Source organism: Leptodactylus fuscus, chromosome 8, assembly GCF_031893055.1.
Source record: "Leptodactylus fuscus isolate aLepFus1 chromosome 8, aLepFus1.hap2, whole genome shotgun sequence".
In the NCBI taxonomy this organism is placed as follows: domain Eukaryota; kingdom Metazoa; phylum Chordata; class Amphibia; order Anura; family Leptodactylidae; genus Leptodactylus; species Leptodactylus fuscus.
Window position 1 is genome coordinate 77,516,981 of NC_134272.1, and position 22,238 is coordinate 77,539,218.

The following is a 22,238-nucleotide window of genomic DNA, read 5'->3' on the forward strand; positions in this document are numbered from 1 at the left end:
GGCTTGGAGTAAGCATGGCTTGGGTGTGTGTGACAGGCTGGTGCCCTCCTCTCTGCAGCTGCTCGCACTGGAGATTTGCTTGCGCTTCGCTCCCATGCTCATCCCTGACCTTTTCACACCAATGCAGTTTAACTCTGCAAACAAAGGTGAATGTTCTGGTCAGAGTTCTCTCTTCCCGGGCATGCCCCTTTTCTGCTACATGTTGCATTTTATGTATAGGTCCTTGCATTGTCCTGATACATTGTTGCAAGTTCTGAATTGCAGTTCGTCTTGGTTCCCCAGCAGTGTAGATGTATTACTCCTCACAGCCCTATGCACTTGTACAGACAGGAAACTTACAGTCTAATAGAGAAAAATAGTTTGAAAGCCTCAGAATAGGTTGAGATATAATTCACTTGACTGATGCCCCCCTGATCTCGTCTCAAAACACAGAACACTGTTTTTCGTTATCTTTTTCTGTACTTTGTATAAGACTGTCACACATACGTATTTCTTCTTCGCAGGCTGGAATGACGCTGACGTATGATCCCACTGCTGCTATTCAAAATGGGTATGTCAGAAGGTGATTTTCCCAGCTCTAAACTTATTATTTCATGTTTGTTTCGTCCATGTAGCGCACTACTATCATAAGACAAAATAGGAACAAAATTCATTCCTGCACCCCCTTTAGGAAGCCCATTCCTCTTATTGCAACTTGAGATTATCCATGTGTATGGAAAGGGTGTGATCCACCAAGGACAGAACCCCTGTGTCCTGGACTGCGTCCTCAGAGCCCACAATGGATGTAGATAAACATATGCCAGTCTTAACAATGTGCTCAACTGGCGCAGGGACCGAGTGATTTAGGAGTAGGTTGCAGCCTCTTCATAAATCATTCAAACTTCCCTGCGCCGGAATGGAAATGGCGTAGATGAATGAGTTAAAATGAATCTGTTGGGCCGAGGTGCCCTGCCCCGACCCCCAACTTGTTCTGGCTATTTGATGAGGCGAGCGAGGTTGGATTGGGGCTAATGACACACTTTTAGCACAAGTAAGAGCCACAATAGCATGCCTTTATGGCGGAAAACTGACGTAGAGGGGTTGTTGGATTCCCCCCATTGTATCTGTTTCACCTATAGTGTCCCTTTTAGAGACCCAGAGGTCTTCGTGCTGTATCCGTTTTTATTTTTACAGGATGACACGTTAGGCTTTTATTTGACATGGTTATGTATTGTTGCAGGTTCTATCCCCAGCCATACAGCATTGCCACAAACAGGATGATCACCCAGACGTCCATCACCCCCTATATTGCGTCTCCTGTCTCCACGTACCAGGTAAGTTACTCTGAACCAGAGAGGCTCCAATTGCTTGAATGAATGAGATTGCTAATTTCAGCAGTGATAACAAAGATCACTCTCATTAGGGCTGACCAGGCTGCGGGACGGAGTCCATTATCACTTAAATTGGTATAATTAAAGATTCGTGTCTTGTGCATTGTAGCCGTTCACTTTGATCTATTACATGCCCCAGTTTCAGCCTTCCAGAGCCTTTCTGTTTTTATTTTCGGACCCGCAGTGTGCTGGCTGACAGCCTCTTGTTACATGCGGCCAATTTGTCATTCTTATTATTATTGTCCTACATGGAAATCTGTTTTTTATTATATTTAATGGTCTCCGAGCTCTAATGCTAATTTTTGGGAGAGTATTTGTATTGCAACGCTACAAGGATAATGGAGCCTTGTCTGTATACAAGGTTTTCTCTGATCACTTGGTGACACATCATAAAAGTTAGATTTGTCAGGGTGTTGAAGCGCCGATCTCTACTTGCTAGGATGACATTGTCCCTGAAGCTGCTACTGAAGTCACAATTGACAACCTGCTAAATATTCCCTCTACAAAAAGAGCTATTTACACAGGTCTCAGGGTACAGACAATGAACAACTTTGAACAGAAATTTGTTTTTATTATTAATTTGCATCCTAAATGCAAAATTAGGCAACTTTGCTAAATGTTATTAAGATGAAAAAATTGCATAACCTTGCATAACTCCTTCACCTAGCTGGCTGTGCGGCTATATCTGGTACTATAGCTCACTGCTCCTGGCTGTATTGGCTCTGTTGACTCCTGTGCTTTCTTATCTATGTTAAAAATAGCAACAGGGAAGAGGAGTAGGTGGTACATGGCAGATCGTAGTGTGTAGGAGAGGGAAAGCATCCAAGTCATCAGGGCAGGGCAGATCACATAACTGTAGAAAAGAAATCACATCCAAGGTAGTTTTCAGGAGGAGGAAGGTGAATCACATAGGATGTGAAAAAAGCAGAGAACTAATGGCAAATTTTGCAGAGGAGGATTAATCGGCACAGGGTGAAGACTCCTATATCGTGTAATATTTGTGAGGGAATGGGTTTAAGTAAAACAAGGAGCGGGTTGCAAACTGATTGTCAGATTGTGAATGAATGAAAATTGCAGAATGAAAGTTATTGTAAACTTTAAACATGTAAAATATGTAATTTTCAAAGTTTTCCAAAGCTTTGAAAAGGGGATTTCTATGATGAGACCACCCCTTTAAGGGATTTGTTTATAGGACTTGATGAACTTAAATTAAGACGTGTGATTGTGGCCATGGGGATTGAGGGTCCGACCCCAAGATATCCACCAATTTGCAAACTTAAAGGGGATTCTTTTTAGATTTACTCCCCCTGGGTCACATCGTTCATCTCCTTCCTTCTCTCCCACGTGCACAAGTTACCTGTGCTATGGGGGTTGGAAGACTATGGTAAAGATGGTGGTGAACATGGAGGAGGCAGATGGGACTGGGTGCTCCATTTAGTCCAGTCACCTGGGGTTGAAACCAGCCAAGCAAAATCAGCACCTTAAGCTCTCCCAGAGGAGTTAAAGCTTAAAACTACTTGGAGAACCCCTTTAACTCAAAGACATAATGGCACGATTGTGCCAGGACGGTCTCCAATCTGGCACAGGCAACGGTCGGACCCTACTGATCACACCACAGTGACCTCTCCCAAGCACAGAGTAGTTTTTCCTAAAAGAAACCTCTATAAAGTTCCAGATAATCCCGTCCCCTCCTACATTACACTGGTGAATTGGCAGGACATACAGTATTCAATGTAGTGATGTGATGACATAGATGCTCAGTCTGTCCTGGCAAGACTTGTGTAGCCCAATGCACGACTTCCAAAAAATTGCATTTTATTTAGATTTCCAAGTTCCAGCAGACAATGGATGAGATTTGCTTAGCTGAAAATATGCAACACAGACAAATTAGTCCAAAAAAATTAGTGCTGTGAAAACCGAGCGGGGCCCCAAAAATTCCTCCTTAAGCCAAACCAGGAAACCGTCGTATCTAGTTTAAAGACATTTCGTCCTGCCAGTTATTGCACTTACAGACGTTTTACAATTTTTTTTTAATTTTTTTTTTACAACTGAAATCTTGAAATATCGTGCAAATAAAATTGTGAAATTTAGAAATAAAAAAAAAAATAAGGTAATTCTTTAGAGCAAATTCTGGGCTTCCATACCACAGCAGCTCATAAAACTGGAAACTCATTATTCTCTCCGCTTGGCAAGGATGGGGATGTCGGGTTGTGCTTTCAACCTCATGGTTTGGCCTAGGACACGCGTGGTTACAGCTTGACTGAAGGCTCCGGTTATGGACAATGGCAATTTATAATTTTAGATTAAAAACTTCCATGGTATTTTGGGTATGTGCAAGTCCAATTAAAATGCGGGTCGGAGGACTGGCCACAGACCACCAGTTATGTGTGTATATTGAGCTGTGATGTGGGCAGGCGGGCCGGGTCAGAGGTCAGCCATATTTCTCCTAAGGAGTCTGGGAGTTTGCCTTAAACTGGTGACTCCTCCTTTTGATCTAGTATGTGGGGTACCTGCTGTATATCCATTGAAGACGGCCATTGTATATACACTACACCTATATAGAACTCTGGAAGAAGTAGGAGACAATGCGGTGGTTACATTGTACATGTAGTTCTTAGGCTGGTCTTACATGACCGTATTGAATGTACGGTCCGCAAGTTGCTGATCGGCAACATAGACTCCGCACTGGCCCATAGAGTTCTATGGGCGAGTCCGTGCAGTGCCGCAATTCACGGCCATTACAGACATGTTCTACATATTGCGGACCACGGTTGCGACCCGGCCACACCACGGAGATATATATATATATATATATATATATATATATATATATATATATATATATATATATATAATTTTTGATATTTTTTTTTTTGATTTTTCACAGAACATGTGCCTGTTTCCCTTTAACACCGCCCTCACCCCATTCTTACGGCATTGATACAGATGTTAGAAACGCTCTGCTTTTTATATTCATTTTGTTCTCTATGTTTTTACCATCCTTGCTCCAGAATTACAAAATGTTCTGTTTGCCGCGTCTAGACACCGAGCAGACTCGATTCCTTCTGTTCCTCCTGCACTATATGATCTCCAAAACAGATGGCAGAGCAGAAACAATGTATAGTGTGCGGACTTTAACCCCGGGACAACATTAAATATTTACTGCTACTGTTGGCTGGGAACTTTCACTTTTTTTCTTTTGATTTTGGAAATATAAGTCAATAAATGAATCCTAAAATCATCCCAATAGGTGAGATCCAAAGTCTGGAATATCAGTGGGGGTTTAAGAGGATCACCCATGGGACGCTGTCAGTGCTAGCGCACAGGGACAGATTTATTAATCCTATCTAAGTTTTAGACAGCGTAAACTTAGACCAGACAGATTTATCACAGTGCCTGAGGCTGGATGATCAATATGGTGCAGACTGTCTAGTTTCGGTATATACCTTAATCCCCAAATTTTCACCAAAACGTTGTTGCATGTTGATCTACTCCCTTCCTCAACAGATTTGGATTTTTTTGTTCGTTGCGTTGCGGTCACATCAGGTTGTCAATTATTAGATGTAATTGTAATGCAGCATTGTGATCTCCATGTCCCGTAACCAAATCCACCGTGTGACCGGAGCCTAATGGTGTGAATCTTAAAAAGGACGTGTTTTCGGAGGGAAGGAATGAGACAGGATCCAGAATGGTTTTTATCTTGGAAGACTGGATTTAACACTGATTTTCTTCCTTTGTGTTTTTGTAGGTGCCAAGTCCCTCCTGGATGCAGCCTCAGCCATATATCATGCAACATGCTGTAAGTCCTTCTAATATTCCTTATGTCACTTAGCAGCCATATGTTGCGATGCGTTTACGTGTAGACTGTTATTTTTTCGTTACATTGTAACACATCTCTATGGACGTTGTACATTTGTAGGTCTGGGTTATCAGTGGGGGTCCGACACCTTGACTCAGGAGGGACCCGTCGCCCATGGAGCTAGAAACAGCGCTGCTCCTATTCAAGTAGCGCCACCACATGGTGAATAGCTGCTTCCGACTCCTTCCACTATTATCATCGGATCATATAATCGGTGTGGCACTAGGTGTCGGAGCCCCCTATTAATCAGATACTGATGATCTATCCTATGTATGGGTCATTTGTATGCCTAGGAAACCCTTTTAAGTTGATGCAGTGCATTCAATAGTAAATCTGTCTCAGTGAGCGCCCCCTAGCTGTGGCTCCGGGCAACCAGAATTTTGTCCTGCTGTGTAGAGGGCAGATCTGTTACAAAATGAATGTGCACAGACTATTGCAGCCACCCATATAAATAGTCAGCGGAGAGGACACGTCTATGTTTCGTTCTCTACCCAATTGAATACAAGCCAGCAGTCGTAAGTCACACACAAGACGTTCATTGAGCAATTGCTAAATCTGCTCCGTCACTGACTTGGCTGTATTTGTCCTGTAGACCATAAATGATCCCAACCTAAGCATGTGGTCAACTCCACACAAGCAAAGGATTCAACGCCAGTAAATACATGGACTCATCCACATTTAGTGCTACATTACTGCTTTACCACAAGATGGAGCAGAGCTGCAGTACCAGACACAGCCTTTAGATGGCGCTGTTTCTGGAGAAGAAAAAAATCCATCTTTTTAATTTTCATATAATCCATTCAATACATTTATTTATTTTTAACTTATTTAATATTGCTCTATTTGCTGCAGCCTGACGTCCTATGGAATAGATCACTGGTTTTAAATATATTACAGTGGAAATCTACATGTAATGTTGACTGTGCAAAAATCCTTTGCATACTTCAATAGATTCTGATTCATTGATTCCTGCACAGTTGGAATTTTTTCTCTAGTCCCCACCATTCTTGAGAAATCCATGCTGTTATTTTCTGCACTCAATATGCTGATTAGGCTCTCTACTGTCAGTTGGGCGGTCCTGGGTTGGAGCAGATTGTCAGGGACCGCCTACCTGACCGTAGAGAGCCTAACTAGCATATTGGTTCTGAAACTAACTGCAGTGTCTTATTAAGGCCAGCTTTGGCAGCCTGTGGTCAGACATAGGTGAACTACAATTCCCAGCATGCGCCTTACAACAATAGAAACCATAAGACGGACTCGCCCTTAACAATACCCAGTACCCATAAGCTCGCCACCTGATATACAGAGGCGTCCGCAATGGAGTGTGCTGTAAATGAGGCGATTCTTTTACCTGCCCACAACCTCTCATTCATACATTCGCTCTTTCGTATTGCGCACGTCCGCACCTCGCCGAGTAAACATCGTCTCCATATTTATTCATTTAGCCTAGGGACCGTTCATTTCTCACATCTGTTCTACTCGCTCACTAGAGCACAGCGATCCTGGATGGATTTGGCTTAGGGCTCAGACTCTTAAAGTGCACCTCACCTACCTGAATGAAGGGGTAGATCTATAGACCTGGGGTAGGAAGAACAAAACATGCCCGAGGCGTCAGGCACAAATTGCCTCATTCTCTAGCAATGTTCAATTGTCTCATGCAGTGTGTCATGGCAAATAGATGTCTTAGCGGGAGGGTCCTATATGATATGATATAGCGGGAGGGTCCTATATGATATAGCGGGAGGGTCCTATATGATATGGCCCCTCTATAAGTCGTAGCATCATTGCCTTACAGCACTGATGTCCTGGGTTTATATCCAACCAAGGCCAATATCTGCATGGAGTTTGTATGGTCTTCGTGTTTCGGCATGGTCTGGTTTCTTCTCCAGAAGCAGAACTTCATAGTCATAATCAAGGAGGTGGAGTCTGAGTTGGAAAAGATACCAACCCCAAGTCTAGCGTAAAAATAAAATGATTGTTAATTCTATGATACAACTATTGATAATATAATTGATTAGATACATTGTTTGTTACATAATCACGGTCATAGGAATCATTTGAGCACTAGATTTTTCATGAATTAGAGGATCTGACCATAGCTGTCATGTCCATGAGAGTCGGTCAAGATGTAGAGTTGTTGGATTGGGCTACTGACTGCATAGCACTGCCCAGTGTGAATACAGCGCTGTGGCATATGTTGGTGCTATCTGAATGACTGCAATAAGTACGTAGATGATGATAAAGTAAATGCCTGCTACATTGCTAGAATGTGATTCTACATGGGCTGCAGGGAAGATGAATGGCCATGGTGAGCTTCTCCTGGTGATTAGAGCAGATCAATACGGCTTCCAGGAACTGGACCTGCAGGGAGGGCGGCTGTTTTTTTATCACACTGTTGTCTAGTAACATTCGCATTACTAGGGCAGGATCCTTGATCAGGTTTGCAATGGCTAAGGTTAGTTAGTGAAGTGGTAAAGGGATTTTCCAGGACTCTGATGTCGGTTGCTGTAGTGTCTTCACTACATACCAAGCATAGCGCCGTACTTTGTAGAGTGGTTGTGCTTGGTATTGCAGCTCAGTGCCATTCATTTACATGGAGCTGAGCTGTAACATTGCGATGTGACCGATGGGTATGAAGAAAGTGATGAAGAAAGTGGAGCTCGATACGATCCAATTAATCTCCTGAGCCTTCTGGCCTCTTCCCAAAGCTGATGACGTCATGTTCATAGGTCACATAATACAGCTGCAGCTCAGTCCCATTTAAGTGCATGTACTAAGGGTGGGGGACAGATCGGTGGGGTCCCAGAATTCACATACTGATGATCTATCCTAAGAATAAGTCACCAATATGCAGGTCCCAAAAAAAAACCTTTAAGACCCCTCAAAAGATCAGATTGTACTGCCAGGAGCTTCTATGACATTCACTGCGCATCTACATATTGTGGAAATTCCTGCACTCGGTTGAATGAGGAAAGTCTTTGTTTTCTCCTCAGGTCCCAGTGATGAGATTTCACAAAAATTCCCCTTTAACTGGTTCCTATAAACCTTAATTCATCTGTAAAATCATTCCCTTCATTGTGTTACATTGTTTTATTCTTGCACAATGTCTCGTTCTGCTTCTTGTTATTCATTAGTAATTAAAAATTTTTTTTTTTTTAAATCCCCTTTCAAAACCTCTGACTGTGAGATCCTGTCACTCTATAAACCCTCTTTCATCTTACATCACTAACCACAGACCGGGCTTTCAGCAATTTCCTTCTTCGGAGTCTTTAAGAGCACACGACATCTCCGGCCATCTTCTCCAGTTCTTATCTTCTTTTTTTTTCTTCCCCTCCCCCCTCCTTTCTGGTGTTACAAATTTGCCTGCCAACTTGTGGTTTCCATCCCAGGAGCTCATTGACATGAATGTGTAATGGGTGATGAAAGAATTTCTCATAAAGAGAGTTACGGCAATTCTGAGAACTGGTCTCCATTTTTAGAGCCGTAATATCTGCTGCGAGAGACTTTAATGCCGGCATCTACGAGCGCGCTCACTGATGTCATCCGAATGGTATTCCGAAATCTTATCGACTGACTCTGCTCTCCTAATGAGAAGCAAACACTGAACAGTCACTCGCCTGCAACAGAGATATTGATGCGATAGATTGAAGGGCCAGACAAGTTCCCGAGCGAAAAACCTTACCTGGAAAACCAAGAATTTTTGAAGGAATCTTTCACCCTTTCACATGATGATATCTGTTACATACTTTACTAAAAATGAAGCCCCTGTTATTGGGAATGGGCACTCGTGAAGGCGCTCATCCTGATAATCGATCGTTCTAATAGAGCAGACAATCGTCTGCCCGCTCGTTGGATGATCGCCCGGTTTTGGCAGCACATGAGCCCTGCTGCTGCGGGAATGATCGCCTTGGCATGTGGTCTGCCTCTGTATACCGAATATTTTTGGGTGTATTACCTCCTGAGAGTTCCTCCATACAAATCACAGTCTGGTCAGAAAATGCAGCCAATGTGAGCCATATCTTGTGACCTGATCACACCTATATGAAAGGGCCCTTAGGCTTTGTTCACATCTTTGTTGAAGGAATGAATAAAGGCCTGAGCCACAGATTGCATCACAGCTTGATGGGACCATATTAAGTCATTGGGGTCTATTAGGTGCGTGCTGACCCTCTCGACAGAAACCGTGACACAGATGTGAATAGAGCTTAAAAAAATAAGATACTAAGAACGAGCTCATGTAGGTGGCAGCAGAACAACAGTGAGCGCGGCGGGACAGCTTTGAGCGCGGCGGGACAGCAGTGAGCATAGCAGGACAGCAGTGAGCACGGCGGGACAGCAGTGAGCGCGGCGGGACAGCAGTGAGCGCGGCGGGCCAACAGTGAGCATACAGGACAGCAGTGAGCACGGCGGGACAACAGTGAGCATAGCAGGACAGCAGTGAGCACGGCGGGACAGCAGTGAGCGCGGCGGGCCAACAGTGAGCATAGCAGGACAGCAGTGAGCACGGCGGGACAGCAGTGAGCGCGGCGGGCCAACAGTGAGCATAGCAGGACAGCAGTGAGCACAGCGGGACAGCAGTGAGCGCGGCGGGGCAACAGTGAGCATAGCAGGACAGCAGTGAGCACGGCGGGACAGCAGTGAGCGCGGCGGGCCAACAGTGAGCATAGCAGGACAGCAGTGAGCGCGGCGGGACAACAGTGAGCATAGCAGGACAGCAGTGAGCGCGGCGGGACAACAGTGAGCGTGTAGCGGGACAGCAGTGAGCGCGGCGGGCCAACAGTGAGCATTGTAGTAGAACACTACAGCTAAGAATTTAGATGTCAGCAGATTCCAGTAACAACCATCAAGATCTCTTTCTCTGCTATAAAATATTATGTATCAAGATTTATACAAGACACATCTAAATATTTCCAAAGTGTTTTATTAAATTTACACCTACTGCAGATTGTAACCTGATGTACAAATGTGAACATGCGCTTTATTCTCAGATAATGGTTATACTATTGTTACTACGGTTTAGGGTTTAACCCTTTCTTTGTGCGTAGAACTGTGATAAGATATATTGACTTTGCTCTACACAGTCCTCACTATATATTGATTTTGTGCTGGATCTCTCTGCACGGTTTCATTCCTTGTTACTTTCTTGTTTAGGGGGCCGTGTTAACTCCCTCCATGGACCATACCATGTCACTACAGCCGGCATCCATGATCAGTCCTCTGACCCAGCAGATGAGTCACCTGTCCTTAAGCAGCAGTGGAACAGTAAGTGTCCATCTGAGGAGCGGCACGGCAGACACTTTTCTATATCTGTATGCAGGCGGTATATAATGGGCTCCGTTACATGTTTCTGGCTCCAGTTCTCCATGTAGTAATTCACATGACGCACACAGCCCGATTCTGAGCCATGCTGGATCTGATGCATATTTTAAGTTTTGGAGAGGTGGGATTTATGTGGCAAAAAGATCCATGAGCTCACTGTTTCCAAAATAACTGTCGGCTCGGAAATGATCAGAGCAGACGCCGTACCGCGCCTGTGTGTTTTATTACTTTTTAATGCACATTCAGAGAGGGAAGCAGATAATGGGAGGCTGATTGAATTCCTTGTAACTTCCAAAATTAGACCCTGTGCTCCAAGCTCCATCTGAGACTTATCATTTATTCAGCTGTTGCGTTATCCCCCCGTGTTCATCTAAATTTCATCCTGCCGATAGTAAGAGAAGGGAACCTGTTGTTCTGGGGTTATTATAGAAGCCTGAATAAATAGTAGCTTATAGGTTGTGACATGGTCATATCTGGTGCATGTCTATACAATAGCATCAGAGGTGATTGTTCTGCTGATACTTGCTCCAGCCTGTAGGTGTCACTATGGAGAAAGGCACAAAAAATCTTTTATAGATGTTTTTGCATGCAGTGACACCTACTGGCTGGAAGGGGGAAATCATAAACGCCACAGAATGGGTGGAGCTTAATGTGATAATATTGTGCATTAATGGTAAAATGGAGATTTATTTTCAAATTTTATTTAGGTTTTTGGTTTTTTTAATCCTTTTTTGCCTATGGGGAATAAAGTGCAATACCAGACACGGTGCGGTTTTGCAAGAAAAATTTAAACCTGTTTAATATATATAATTTTTTTTAAATTGTCTATAAATAAATCAAAGTAAAAGCACGATACACAGTAGAACAAAGTTGGCTGACCCACTGACCAATTATCCCATGTGTATGGGTGGTTCTTTTTGACTCTTCCCTGATAGAGGAGGCATGTTAGATTTCAACACCTGATTTTAGGGAAGATAAGAGGTTTATGGAGGTGCCTGGTAGTGGCTTACACCCATCTCCTCATTGAAAACACACTTTTGGCTGAGCATGCATGTATATGGAAGGGTTGAGAGGAATAGCTATTGGCTTCAACAGCTATTGTAGGTGGATGGCCACCTTAAGGCCCCATGCACATGACCGAGTGTGAATCCGATGTGAGGTTGAGTTTACAGTTGGATGACACTTGGAGTGTGTGATATATTTACCTCTATGGGAGCTTCCGATTCCATCTGTTCCAATAAAATAGGACCTGCTCTATTTTGGTCAGAACAGGCCATCAGACACCCCCTTGGTTGGCAGGCTCGGACGTGCACGAAGCCTAAGAATGACATTAGAGTGATCGGTTTGCTTGGACAGGGATGCAGTCCATAGTAAAGGATATAATGATGAATAGAATATGAATTGTAAACAATATTCTAAGGAAATACATTGTAACTTTTTCTACTTTCTACAATTTTTGAATGTCAGCCCTAATCTCTGAGGAGTGTGATCTGTATCTTCTGCCACTCACAAGGAGTCTCCATAAATCTCAGCTGGTTTTGCAGCTTTTTCCTCCTTTCTAAGAAAAGATTTGGGTGATACAGTGGAGGTGCGGAGCTCTACTATATCATACCACACCCAGGCATAGGACAGGTATCCCCGTGTGACTCTTATAATAACATTGTACCAAACCCGTCTCTGGTGACCTCATCGTACTGTAGAAACAGGACACTATTAGGGTGACAGTAACCCTATTAGTTACAAAGCCTTGACCATAGATCATTCCTGGACTTATATGATGAGACAGATATTTCAGCCCTATATAGCGGAAGTTTCTAATATCCATTTTCAATTTAAAAAACATGTATGTGAATCCCTGAATTTATTGCAAAATTGTGCACAAATTAAAAGTGTTAAACTGAAAATCATTTTTCCTCCATTGTGTTTTTCCAGTATATGCCCGCAACAACAGCTATGCAAGGAGCGTACATCCCACAGTACACACACGTCCAGACAGCTGCAGTTTCTGTTGAGGTCAGTATCTGAATTATTGGAATTGTATCCACAGCATTTATAAGAGCAGAAGACTCCTGTTTATCCTGAGAGATGAGCCTTGATAGGGGCGTGGCTTATGCAAATGAGCATTAAAGGGGATGTGAAGAGAAGGGTATGGGTTAAAATAAATGTTTCTAATTACTTCTTACATCCAGCACTGCTGATCTTGGCTTTCATCTTGAAGTGATGTGATGTATAGGCGCACATGACCCGTTTGACCACTGCTGAGCCCAGGGATCGGTCGCTGTAGTCATGTGCACATGTATGACCATCATCGTTGCAGCCACACATAAGCACCAAGGAATTTATTATTATGTCCCATTTACGGCTTTAGGCCAAATTTTTGTTGGTTAACCCCTTTAAAAGAGACTTTTTTAGGGTTATACCTGGTCAGAAGTGCGGAAAGAAATTTCTGTATCTAACTATTGATTAGCAGACACTTCCTTTCACATAGTTATAATGAAGGAGCCAGTATTGGGCTGAGGTTCTTTGGGTCCACCAGGTAAAATTATTCTGGGGGCCACCCCCCAACACAAGAAATAAATCATAATAACCCTTAAAATGTGCGTGTCTTCTGTTGATTATTATTGTGTTAGATCCTAAGCCCACTGGAAGATCCTTTGGTGGGGCAGGTCGATAATGGAAGGATCTCACAGCTCAACCTCCCTGTATAGTTATAGGCTCTTAGATAATTTAGGAGAATCTAGAGAGAAGGATAATGACTCTGCCCTCTGCAGGTACATATAGTACAGTCTCTAGATAATGACTCTGCCCTCTGCAGGTACATATAGTACAGTCTCTAGATAATGACTCTGCCCTCTGCAGGTACATATAGTACAGTCTCTAGATAATGACTCTGCCCTCAGCAGGTACATATAGTACAGTCTGTAGCTCTTGACTCTGCCCTCAGCAGGTATATATAGTACTGTCTCTAGCTAATGTCTCTGCCCTCAGCAGGTACACATAGTACAGTCTCTAGCTCATGACTCTGCCCTCAGCAGGTACATATAGTACAGTCTCTAGCTAATGACTGAGCCCTCTGCAGGTATATATAGTACAGTCTGTAGCTAATAACTCTGCCCTCAGCAGGTATATATAGTACTGTCTCTAGCTAATGACTGTGCCCTCAGCAGGTATATATAGTACAGTCTGTAGCTAATAACTCTGCCCTCAGCAGGTATATATAGTACTGTCTCTAGCTAATGACTCTGCGCTCAGCAGGTACATATAGTACAGTCTCTAGCTAATGACTCTACCATCAGCAGGTACATATAGTACAGTCTCTAGCTAATGACTGTGCCCTCAGCAGGTACATATAGTACAGTCTCTAGATAATGACTGTGCCCTCAGCAGGTACATATAGTATAGTCTCTAGATAATGACTGCTCTCAGCAGGTATATATAGTACTGTCTCTAGCTAATGACTCTGCCCTTAGCAGGTACATAGTACAGTCTCTAGCTGTCATTCATTGAATCGATAGCAGAGCAAAGAGAAAAATGAAAGCCAAAATGGTGTCTGATTAGGAGTGGGGAGAAGCTGGATTGTAGAGATATAAGGGCGGAATATATGAAAGGAGCTGGGGGAGTGACCAACAATCAGGTCTTTCATGTCTTTTAGTAACGTCTGTGGTTGAATATTCCTGCTTGGATTGGTTGATAACAGGGGACAATTACTTGCTTAAACGTTTTATGTTTCTTGTTCCTACACTGAGCTTGTGTCCTCCACTCTCATTGACCTGACGCTCCTCTGTAGTCGGGCACTAATCTATTCTTCCTCTCCGCAGGAGCCCAGCGGTCAGCAGCCGGTGACAGTAGAGACCTCTAGTGATCATTCTCAGTACACCTATCAACAAAACAAGTAACTCTAAGGTCAGAGGATCTCTAGTGTGCCATGACGCTGACACCGCTGTATAATGCTGGACATGTTACAGATTTATTGTGTCTATGGTGATTCCTAATAATTTACCCTGCCTTAAAGGGGATGTGGGGGAAGGGTCATAGGAAGTACAAAGGCGTAAACTCTAAAACTTGTACAGTGTGTCTGAGGCCGACCCTACTGAAAGGATACCGGGGTTTGGAACATGGCGTTACCTGGGACAGGCGGTGAATTGTGTTGTCACCGCAGCTTGGTTCTATTGTTTCTCTATGTAAGAGAAGTTACAGTCAAACTTGCATCCTTTTTTTTTTTTTTTTTTTTTTTTGTTATGTGGAATTTTTTATTGTACTTGATTTTGTACATTTAACAATTTTTCAAATAAAAGATTTAACTAAAACAATTGGGACCATCGTAAAAAAAAAAATATCCAACATGGCTGATTTGTTTGTTAGACGGTTGCAAGCTATCTTGTCTTATTCCCCCCATATAACAATTGGAGTCATCGGGGCAACAATTATAGCACAATTTGCGTGCAATGCCATGTTGCAGCGCTGGCTCTGGTCTGCGTTAACACCAAGGGTGTCCATAGAACAGGGCTCTGCTGCCATGTCAGGAGTCTGAAGGATGACAGACTAGGGTCAGCACCACAACACGGCATTGCCTATTCCACGTCATAGCGAGTGGTTAGAAGCGTATAGTGTTGGCGTAGCCTACCGGTATGTCATCACTTCGGGAAGCCGAACGGGAAACTACAATCCCCCTGGAGCCAAACTAGAGCTAATGATAGGGATTTAGCAAATACCTCGGTATTTCATCTCGTTTCTTAAAGGGGTTCTCCCAGTCTTACAAGTGATAGAATGTCGATATTCTATCACTTAATGATCCCCTGAAGAAGGGGCACTGCTCCTGGCCACCAATTGTGCAGGGAACCAACACAACCCCGTTCACTTAGGAATGAGTGCACCATCTCGTAATGAGCAGGATTCAGTAGGACTTCACCAAAAATTTTGGTTTGGCCAGACCCAACATTTTTGGGGTTCACTGCTTGCAAATCATTATTATACTCGGTCTGGTCTTCTCTCCCAGTCTTTGCATGATCGGCCCCAGGTCACCTTTGATTGAGCCCAATAACAAGTCTCAGCAGTGACCCAGAGGGCCACTGATGCAGTGGCGTAACTAAAGCCTTGTAGGCCCTGGTGCAATCTTTTGTCCGGGGCCCCCTACCTCATCCCTACAGTGAATTCTTGATAGTGATGGTTACGGATGCTAAGAAGTTTAATCCACCTTAGTGTGGTTAGGGTCATCGGTGAGTCTCCTTGGTTTAATGGCCAGATGGAAGTTACAATCTCAATACTGATGCCAGTGCTTATGGGCCCCGGTACGACTGCACCCGCTCAAGTTACGCCCCTGCATTGATGTCATTCTGGAGGCCACAGGATGCCGGTAGGGAAGACCGGATACCACAGCAGAAATCGGGATTGGTGAGGGAAAATGAGCTGGTTAATAATTTTTCTCACCTCGCCTAATAGACAGGAGTCTAAAGAGTTCCCAAAGTATTATAGCAGCATTCCCAATTAGGGTCGAACTTGTTGCAGGCAAACGTCTCAAATATCGAAGAGACAAATCTTGCAAAGTTTATCCATCGCTGGTTGCATAATGGATGGTTAGGAAAACGGTGAAATGGCTTTTGCCCCATTTTTCTTTAGATTAGTGGGAGTCTTAGAGGTCTCACAAATCAATTCGATACAGTATCACACCATGCAATTCACATCACAGCCACTGGGTGGCTGCACAGAGCAATAAGGGAAAGGTAGCATATCACTTTGTTGTATGATATCACAAAAATCTGCTAATTTGGTGACAAAAAAGGTGAATACCACTTTAAGGCCGTTTCTGCTGCTTGGTTGTAGCTCCGCTGACTTCGTTGTATCGTGTAGTAATTGTCAGCCAAATATTCACACAGGGATGAGAGGTCAGGTGAGTTCAGACACGGCTTATGTGAGCAGCATTGTTAGGATGCCTTGTACTTGATAGCCGCCGTCCATCCCCTCGCTGCTCTTGTCACAATGGCATCTGTACATAGACACTCAACACGGCCGCTCTGTAAATAGCCGTATTACTCTGGATAATGTGAGCTGGAGCCGCCATAGTCTGTCTCTTCTCAGACGTGTAGTAATCCATTTATCAGGACGGGGACTTTGCAGCAGCAGAAACCATTTCCAGTAAATGACGTCAGTGGATCCAGCTGCCAGTCCGTATCGCTGCATCATGTTTATTACATCTGCCGCCTTAAAGGGGAAAAAAATTTTAAAAAATAGGTGATTTTCTGGTGACACATTGCCTTTAAGATCTTACTCACTAGTGCAAGTAGTAGTTAATGATGTGTCTCCCGTTCACACGTCCAAGATAGATGAATTTTACCTTGAATATAATTTACAAATAAATAGGTGTTAATTAGTATTTTCTATGTTCTGTATATAATTATATCTAATTATATTAATTAGAAATGATTATACATGAAATAATTATAAATGTGTAAGCAAATGTCTTCACATCGCTGGTGCCTTCAGGAGCTTTACAAATCTATATAAAACCGAATCTGAATACGGTATAGGACTATACACCTAGTGATAAAATGATGGCTTGGTGTAATACCTGGGCTACAGGCAGGGGGCGCTAGTTAATAACTAATATAACAATAGTGGCATCTAGTAATAAAAGCTATTTCGGAAAGTTTTTGGGAATCAGTCTCTGATAGGTAGACCTACAAGCCGAACACCCGGGCTGAAGGCCTCGTGCGGGCTGACAGTCCGGGCCGCAAAATATAGAACAGGTCCTACTTTGTGGCTCGTGCTTCCGTGGCTCCTGTTCATTTAATGAAAGGGGATGTGGAAGCATGGGCAACATGGCGACATCCCTGTGTCCCCCGTGAGCAGCCCTTGCATATAATTCACGACCGGCTGGTTGCAGCACGGTCATCTGCAAACGGCTTCAATCTGTAGACTTTTACTGCAAAAGTACAGTTGGCATGAAATACCGATGAGCCCTTAAAGTGGACCATTCACCACCTCCATAGATACTCTTTGCATCCTTCAGTAGGCACGGCTCCACTGCTTGGACTTTGTTTCTCTACGCTCACCATTCCTGAGCAATCGGTGCTGTTAGTTTTACCACTCCATAGGCTTCATTAAACTCTCTACTGTCAAGTGGGCGGTCCTTGATTGGAGCAGAGATGCCCACCTGAGAGTACAGAACCTAATTAGCATATTGGGTGCTGAAAAAAAAATTCTAAGTGCACCGGACTCAGTGGATCTACATCTATTGAAGATTGGAAAGAGGTGGTCTGGTGAAAGGCCCCCTTTACAGCTCTTGGAGTCTCTAGTTTGGTTGTTGCCTTCAGTGATGATCTAGATTCACTTTAGAGGACCCATAACAGGAGGGCACCATTGGTTCTAAGGTTTTCTTTACTTTCCAGTCTGTTAGTAAGAGGGCTTGCTGGGTTTGGCTGAGTTCACATGGGGTATTTTGGTCAGGATTTTGAGGTGGAATCCGCCTCATTATCCTGACCAAAAAAAAAATGGCTCCCATTGAAATCAATGGGGTCCGGTCAGTTCAATTTTCCAGGAGCGGTTTGTTCCGGCTCCCGGAAAAAAGAAGCGAGATGCTCATTCTTCAGGCAGATTTGCCTCGCAACATCCGCCTGAAGACACTCCCTCATCCCGACTAGGCCCATTCATTTGGGCCTAATATGGAGCAGAGTGCATGACTGGATGCCGCTCCACTGCATCGGCATCCAGTTGCAGCTACTGTTATTTTGGTCCGGAATCTGAGGCAACCTCCACCTCAAATTCCGAACCAAAATACCCCGTGTGAACCCGGCCTAAGGGTCTCAGTGGTGCAACCGTAACATAGACTTTCCTCTACCCCAAGGGTGGGCAATTAATTTTCCCATGGGGCCACATGAGAAATTGTAATGGTTCTAGAGGGCCATGCGCGCCATGGCAAATTTAGCCCCACCCACTTCTCTGCTTACTCCGCCCATTCTCAAGAATTTTTCCATGTGCCCCACAAAGTAAAATCCTCCTACAGTCACCCTAACATTATACACCCCCACATTATAACGTTTCCCTCCAAATGTCCCACAGTATTAAGTCCCTCTCCTGGTGCCCCAATATAAGCTAGCAGAAACTAGAGGGGACATTAAACTGGGGCAGCGGAGGGGGACATTAAACTGGTGGCAACTAGAGGCAGACATGTCCCCCTCCAGCTACCCCCCACGGTTTAATATCTTCCTCCAGCTGCCCCAGTTTAATGTCACCCTCCATCTGCCCACTAGTTTAATGTCCCCCCTCCATGTGCATTCAGTTTAACTGCCCCCCTACATCTGCCCCTAGTTCCCCCCTCTTGCTCACACATGCTGTCTCCTCACTTTATCATCCTGCAGCCCCCATTGCCGGCAGCTTGCATCAAGCGCATAGTCCCATGTGGTTCCACCCATTAACGAGTCATAGCCTATCCTGATGATAGGCTGTGATCACATCATCACAGGTCCTTGAAAAAACTTCCTCTAGCTATGCGGACCAGACAGAAGCAATCAGAGGGCCAGATGTGGCCCGCGGCTCGTACATTGTCCAGGTCTGCTCTACCTCTATGACTTGCCACATTGGTACACACTGTATATTCGGACACCATGGAATGATCTATATTCATGTTCTCTTCTTCTCTTGCAGATAGAATGAAGACCTTGATTGGGGGAAATGAGGTTCAGACGCTGAAACAATCACGGATTTTTCTGAACAATCAAGCTTTATGAATTGACAGTTTTGCACAGGTTCTCGGAAAAAAAAAATTGTTATTTATAATGAAATCAACTCGAACTATTTTTGCTATAAGTTCTATGAGGTGCATAAAAAAAATCCTTCAATTCATCTAGTGGCTGTTCCCCTGAACAGGTTTATTTTATTATGAGATTTTTTATCGAGTAACGTAACACAAAAAGAGACAGACTCTGAGTTTATCTCTGGCTATGCACAGGTGGCCATGGCTTTGAATACGTGTGCATAACAGAATTTTTTTGTGTTATTTTTTTATTTTATTTTCCTTTTTTAAAATTTTTGAGAATTTTTTTTTGTTTTTACCGTTTAAGAATGTTTTTTCTTCTGTTTGTGATTTTTTTTTTTTTTTTTTTTTCTGAAGGTTAACAATTTTACTGGCAAGAAACCAGCGAAGCAGGTCATTGCAAAACTTAAAAAAAAAAAAAAATTAAAAAATTCCTGGTTTCTCAAATTTTCAGTTGGTTACAATAAAAAAAAAAAAAGGCATCTTTGGCGATGCCTCTGTGCTTGCAGTGTGAGTGTTGCTGTAGTGCAGTGTTGCAGTTGCTGTCCGTTCCGACTCCTTGTAATTGTTTCTCATAGCGTGAAGTGTCTTATCTTTTTTCAATGAATTCCAATTTGCCTTAAAACTTTTAATGCTGTAGCTTTTTTTTTTCCTTCCTCGTAATTACTAGTAAAAAAAAAATTCAAAAAAAAAATTTACAAAAAAAATTTCAAAAATTGTAGATCGCTTTTGACCAAGTAAGCTGGTCAATTATGCCTTGTAAAACAGCAGCATAGGGCTTTTAAAAAAGGTAGTCAATAAAATTGCTGAAAATTTGGCTTTTTAATGTGTAGATGTTTTTAATTATGTTTTTTGGGCTTTTTTTTTTTTTTCACGTAACATGTATGGTAATGTGGAAAAAAAAAAGCTGTGGGTGGGCCGGGAGGAGGGATAATGTTTTGTGTGAAACACATTTTTTTTCTGACTGGGATGTTTTAATAGAATCAATTGTTTGTAAGGCCTTACGCCAATCATTTGCTCTGGTAGTCTATGCGATTTTAGGAAATCTGCTGTAAGATGCAATGTAAAAAATTTTTGCTTTTTATTTTTTTTTTTTCGAGATAACTTGATGTTTTAGTGTCGGTAGAATATAGGAAATGGGATGGGGATTTGTCAGTGAATGTGTTTTTTTTTTTGTTTGTTTGTTTTTTTTCCTTTTCTCGCTCTTTTTGTTTCTTTTTACGATTAATGATTAGTGCTTTAGATAGTTGATTGTGCTCAAACCAAGCAAACAAAAAAAAGTGGCAAAAAGCTAAAGGACTTTAAAAAAAAAAAAAAAGCTGAGATATAAGCGGAATAGTCAATGCATTGGGTACTCGGCTCTCTATTAGGTGAAAATAAGTAAAAAATTAAAAAAAATAAAAAATAAAAAAAAAAGACTTGGCACTTTTAAAGGTAACTTTACCAAAGAACAAAGAGCCAGTAACCAATCTTCCAGATTATTCTCAGCATGAAATTTTTTTCTGTACTCTTTATTTTTGCCGGACCAGTTTGCTGTTAGGAGAATGTGCCTTTTTTTGTACATTTGCATTTTTTTTAATCGTTTTAGTAGATGTATGGACACAATATAAAAGCATGAAGGAAGACTTGGATCCAAGCAGTGCCACACTTCACATCATCACTACAAGTATTAATTGTAAAGATAAAATAAATTTAAAAAAAATAAAATAAAATTTTTGAAACTATGAAATTTCCAATTGGCCAAATACTGCATTTTAGTTATATACGCTATACATATATCTGTATATACTCTATACCTATATATGTATATATACACACGTCATTTTAGTAACACATTAGATCGATCACTGCTTATATTATGGCGCTTATGGTTTTATTTTAATAGCATATGTAAAGGAAAAAAAAATTATGTTGTCTTCCAAAACTGTGTACTTGCCTGGTCAGCAGTGTGATCAGTTATCTACCTCAAAAACTTTATTTCCTTTTTTTATTGGGACAGGTTGCTGGCACTGCCTGTTTCCACTGACCAAATCCTCCTAGCTGGAGCTAGGGCTAAGCAGTTTTAAGGACATTTTTATTTTTTTTTTATTTTATTTTATTTTTTTTATTATTTTAAGTATTTTTAGTATTAAAACTGCATGTATTTGACTTTAGCCAGTGGAGACATTTCATAGTTTCAAAAGCAATTGCTGCTCTAAGTTTTAGATTTTAGTAAAAAAAAAAAAATTACATATTCACAAGTGTATTATTATTTTTTTTTTCTTAATTTTTATTTTTTGCAGAGGAATAAAAAAATAATAGAAAAAAAAAAAGTTGTGGTATAATTGGTTCAAAGCTCCCTGGTTGAAAATTGCTTTAGGCTGAGGCCCCACGTTGCGGAAATGCAGCTTTTTTTTGTTGTAGATTTTGTTGCGTTTTTTTTTTTTTTTTGAGCCAAAGACAGGAGTGAATTGAGCAGAAGGTAGAAGGTGAAGAACTTCCTATATATTTCCCATTCCTTTTGTAGCCATTCTTGGCTTTGGCTCAAAAAAACGCAACAAAATCTGCAACAACAAAAAAAAGCTGCGTTTCTGCAACGTGGGGCTTCATCCTTAAAGAAACACCTTTGCTACTTCGGGTGCTGAAGGCTAAACCTGCCCCCCGGAGCAGTAAAGAAGGAACGTTCAGACATGCAGCAATTTTTATTTTCCAAAATTTCAAAATTTTTAGTTTTTTTGCTTTTTTTTTTTTTTTTTTATCATAAAAACTAAGATAATTGATTGCAATATTCTAAGTCGTCCCATCCTACGGAATAAACAATGCTGCAAGTGTCTGAACAAGGTGCCATACTTTGTGTCTGGGTAAGATTTGGAACGTAAAAAAAAAAAAAAAAACATAACCTCTGTACATAAAAAAAAAAAAAATAATCAGTTAAACATCACATAGTAGACAGCCATTAAAT

At 42.2% G+C, this 22,238-nt stretch overlaps 1 protein-coding gene across 8 annotated transcripts in view; it reads left to right on the top strand.

Annotated features, from left to right (window-relative positions):
- RBMS1 (RNA binding motif single stranded interacting protein 1) overlaps positions 1-22,238 on the top strand; it is a 213,338-nt gene extending 191,100 nt beyond the window's left edge. For 3 of the 8 annotated variants that reach the window (XM_075284498.1, XM_075284501.1, XM_075284504.1), the window contains exons 8-14: positions 504-562; positions 1,220-1,313; positions 5,119-5,169; positions 10,381-10,491; positions 12,481-12,561; positions 14,367-14,451; positions 19,189-22,238. In XM_075284498.1, coding sequence (XP_075140599.1) covers positions 504-562; positions 1,220-1,313; positions 5,119-5,169; positions 10,381-10,491; positions 12,481-12,561; positions 14,367-14,444 — 474 coding nt within the window. In that variant the 3' untranslated portion in view covers positions 14,445-14,451; positions 19,189-22,238. Of the gene's footprint in view, positions 1-503; positions 563-1,219; positions 1,314-5,118; positions 5,170-10,380; positions 10,492-12,480; positions 12,562-14,366; positions 14,681-19,188 lie in introns of those variants that run through there. The other 5 variants (XM_075284502.1, XM_075284503.1, XM_075284505.1 and 2 more) reach the window with 3 other exon arrangements.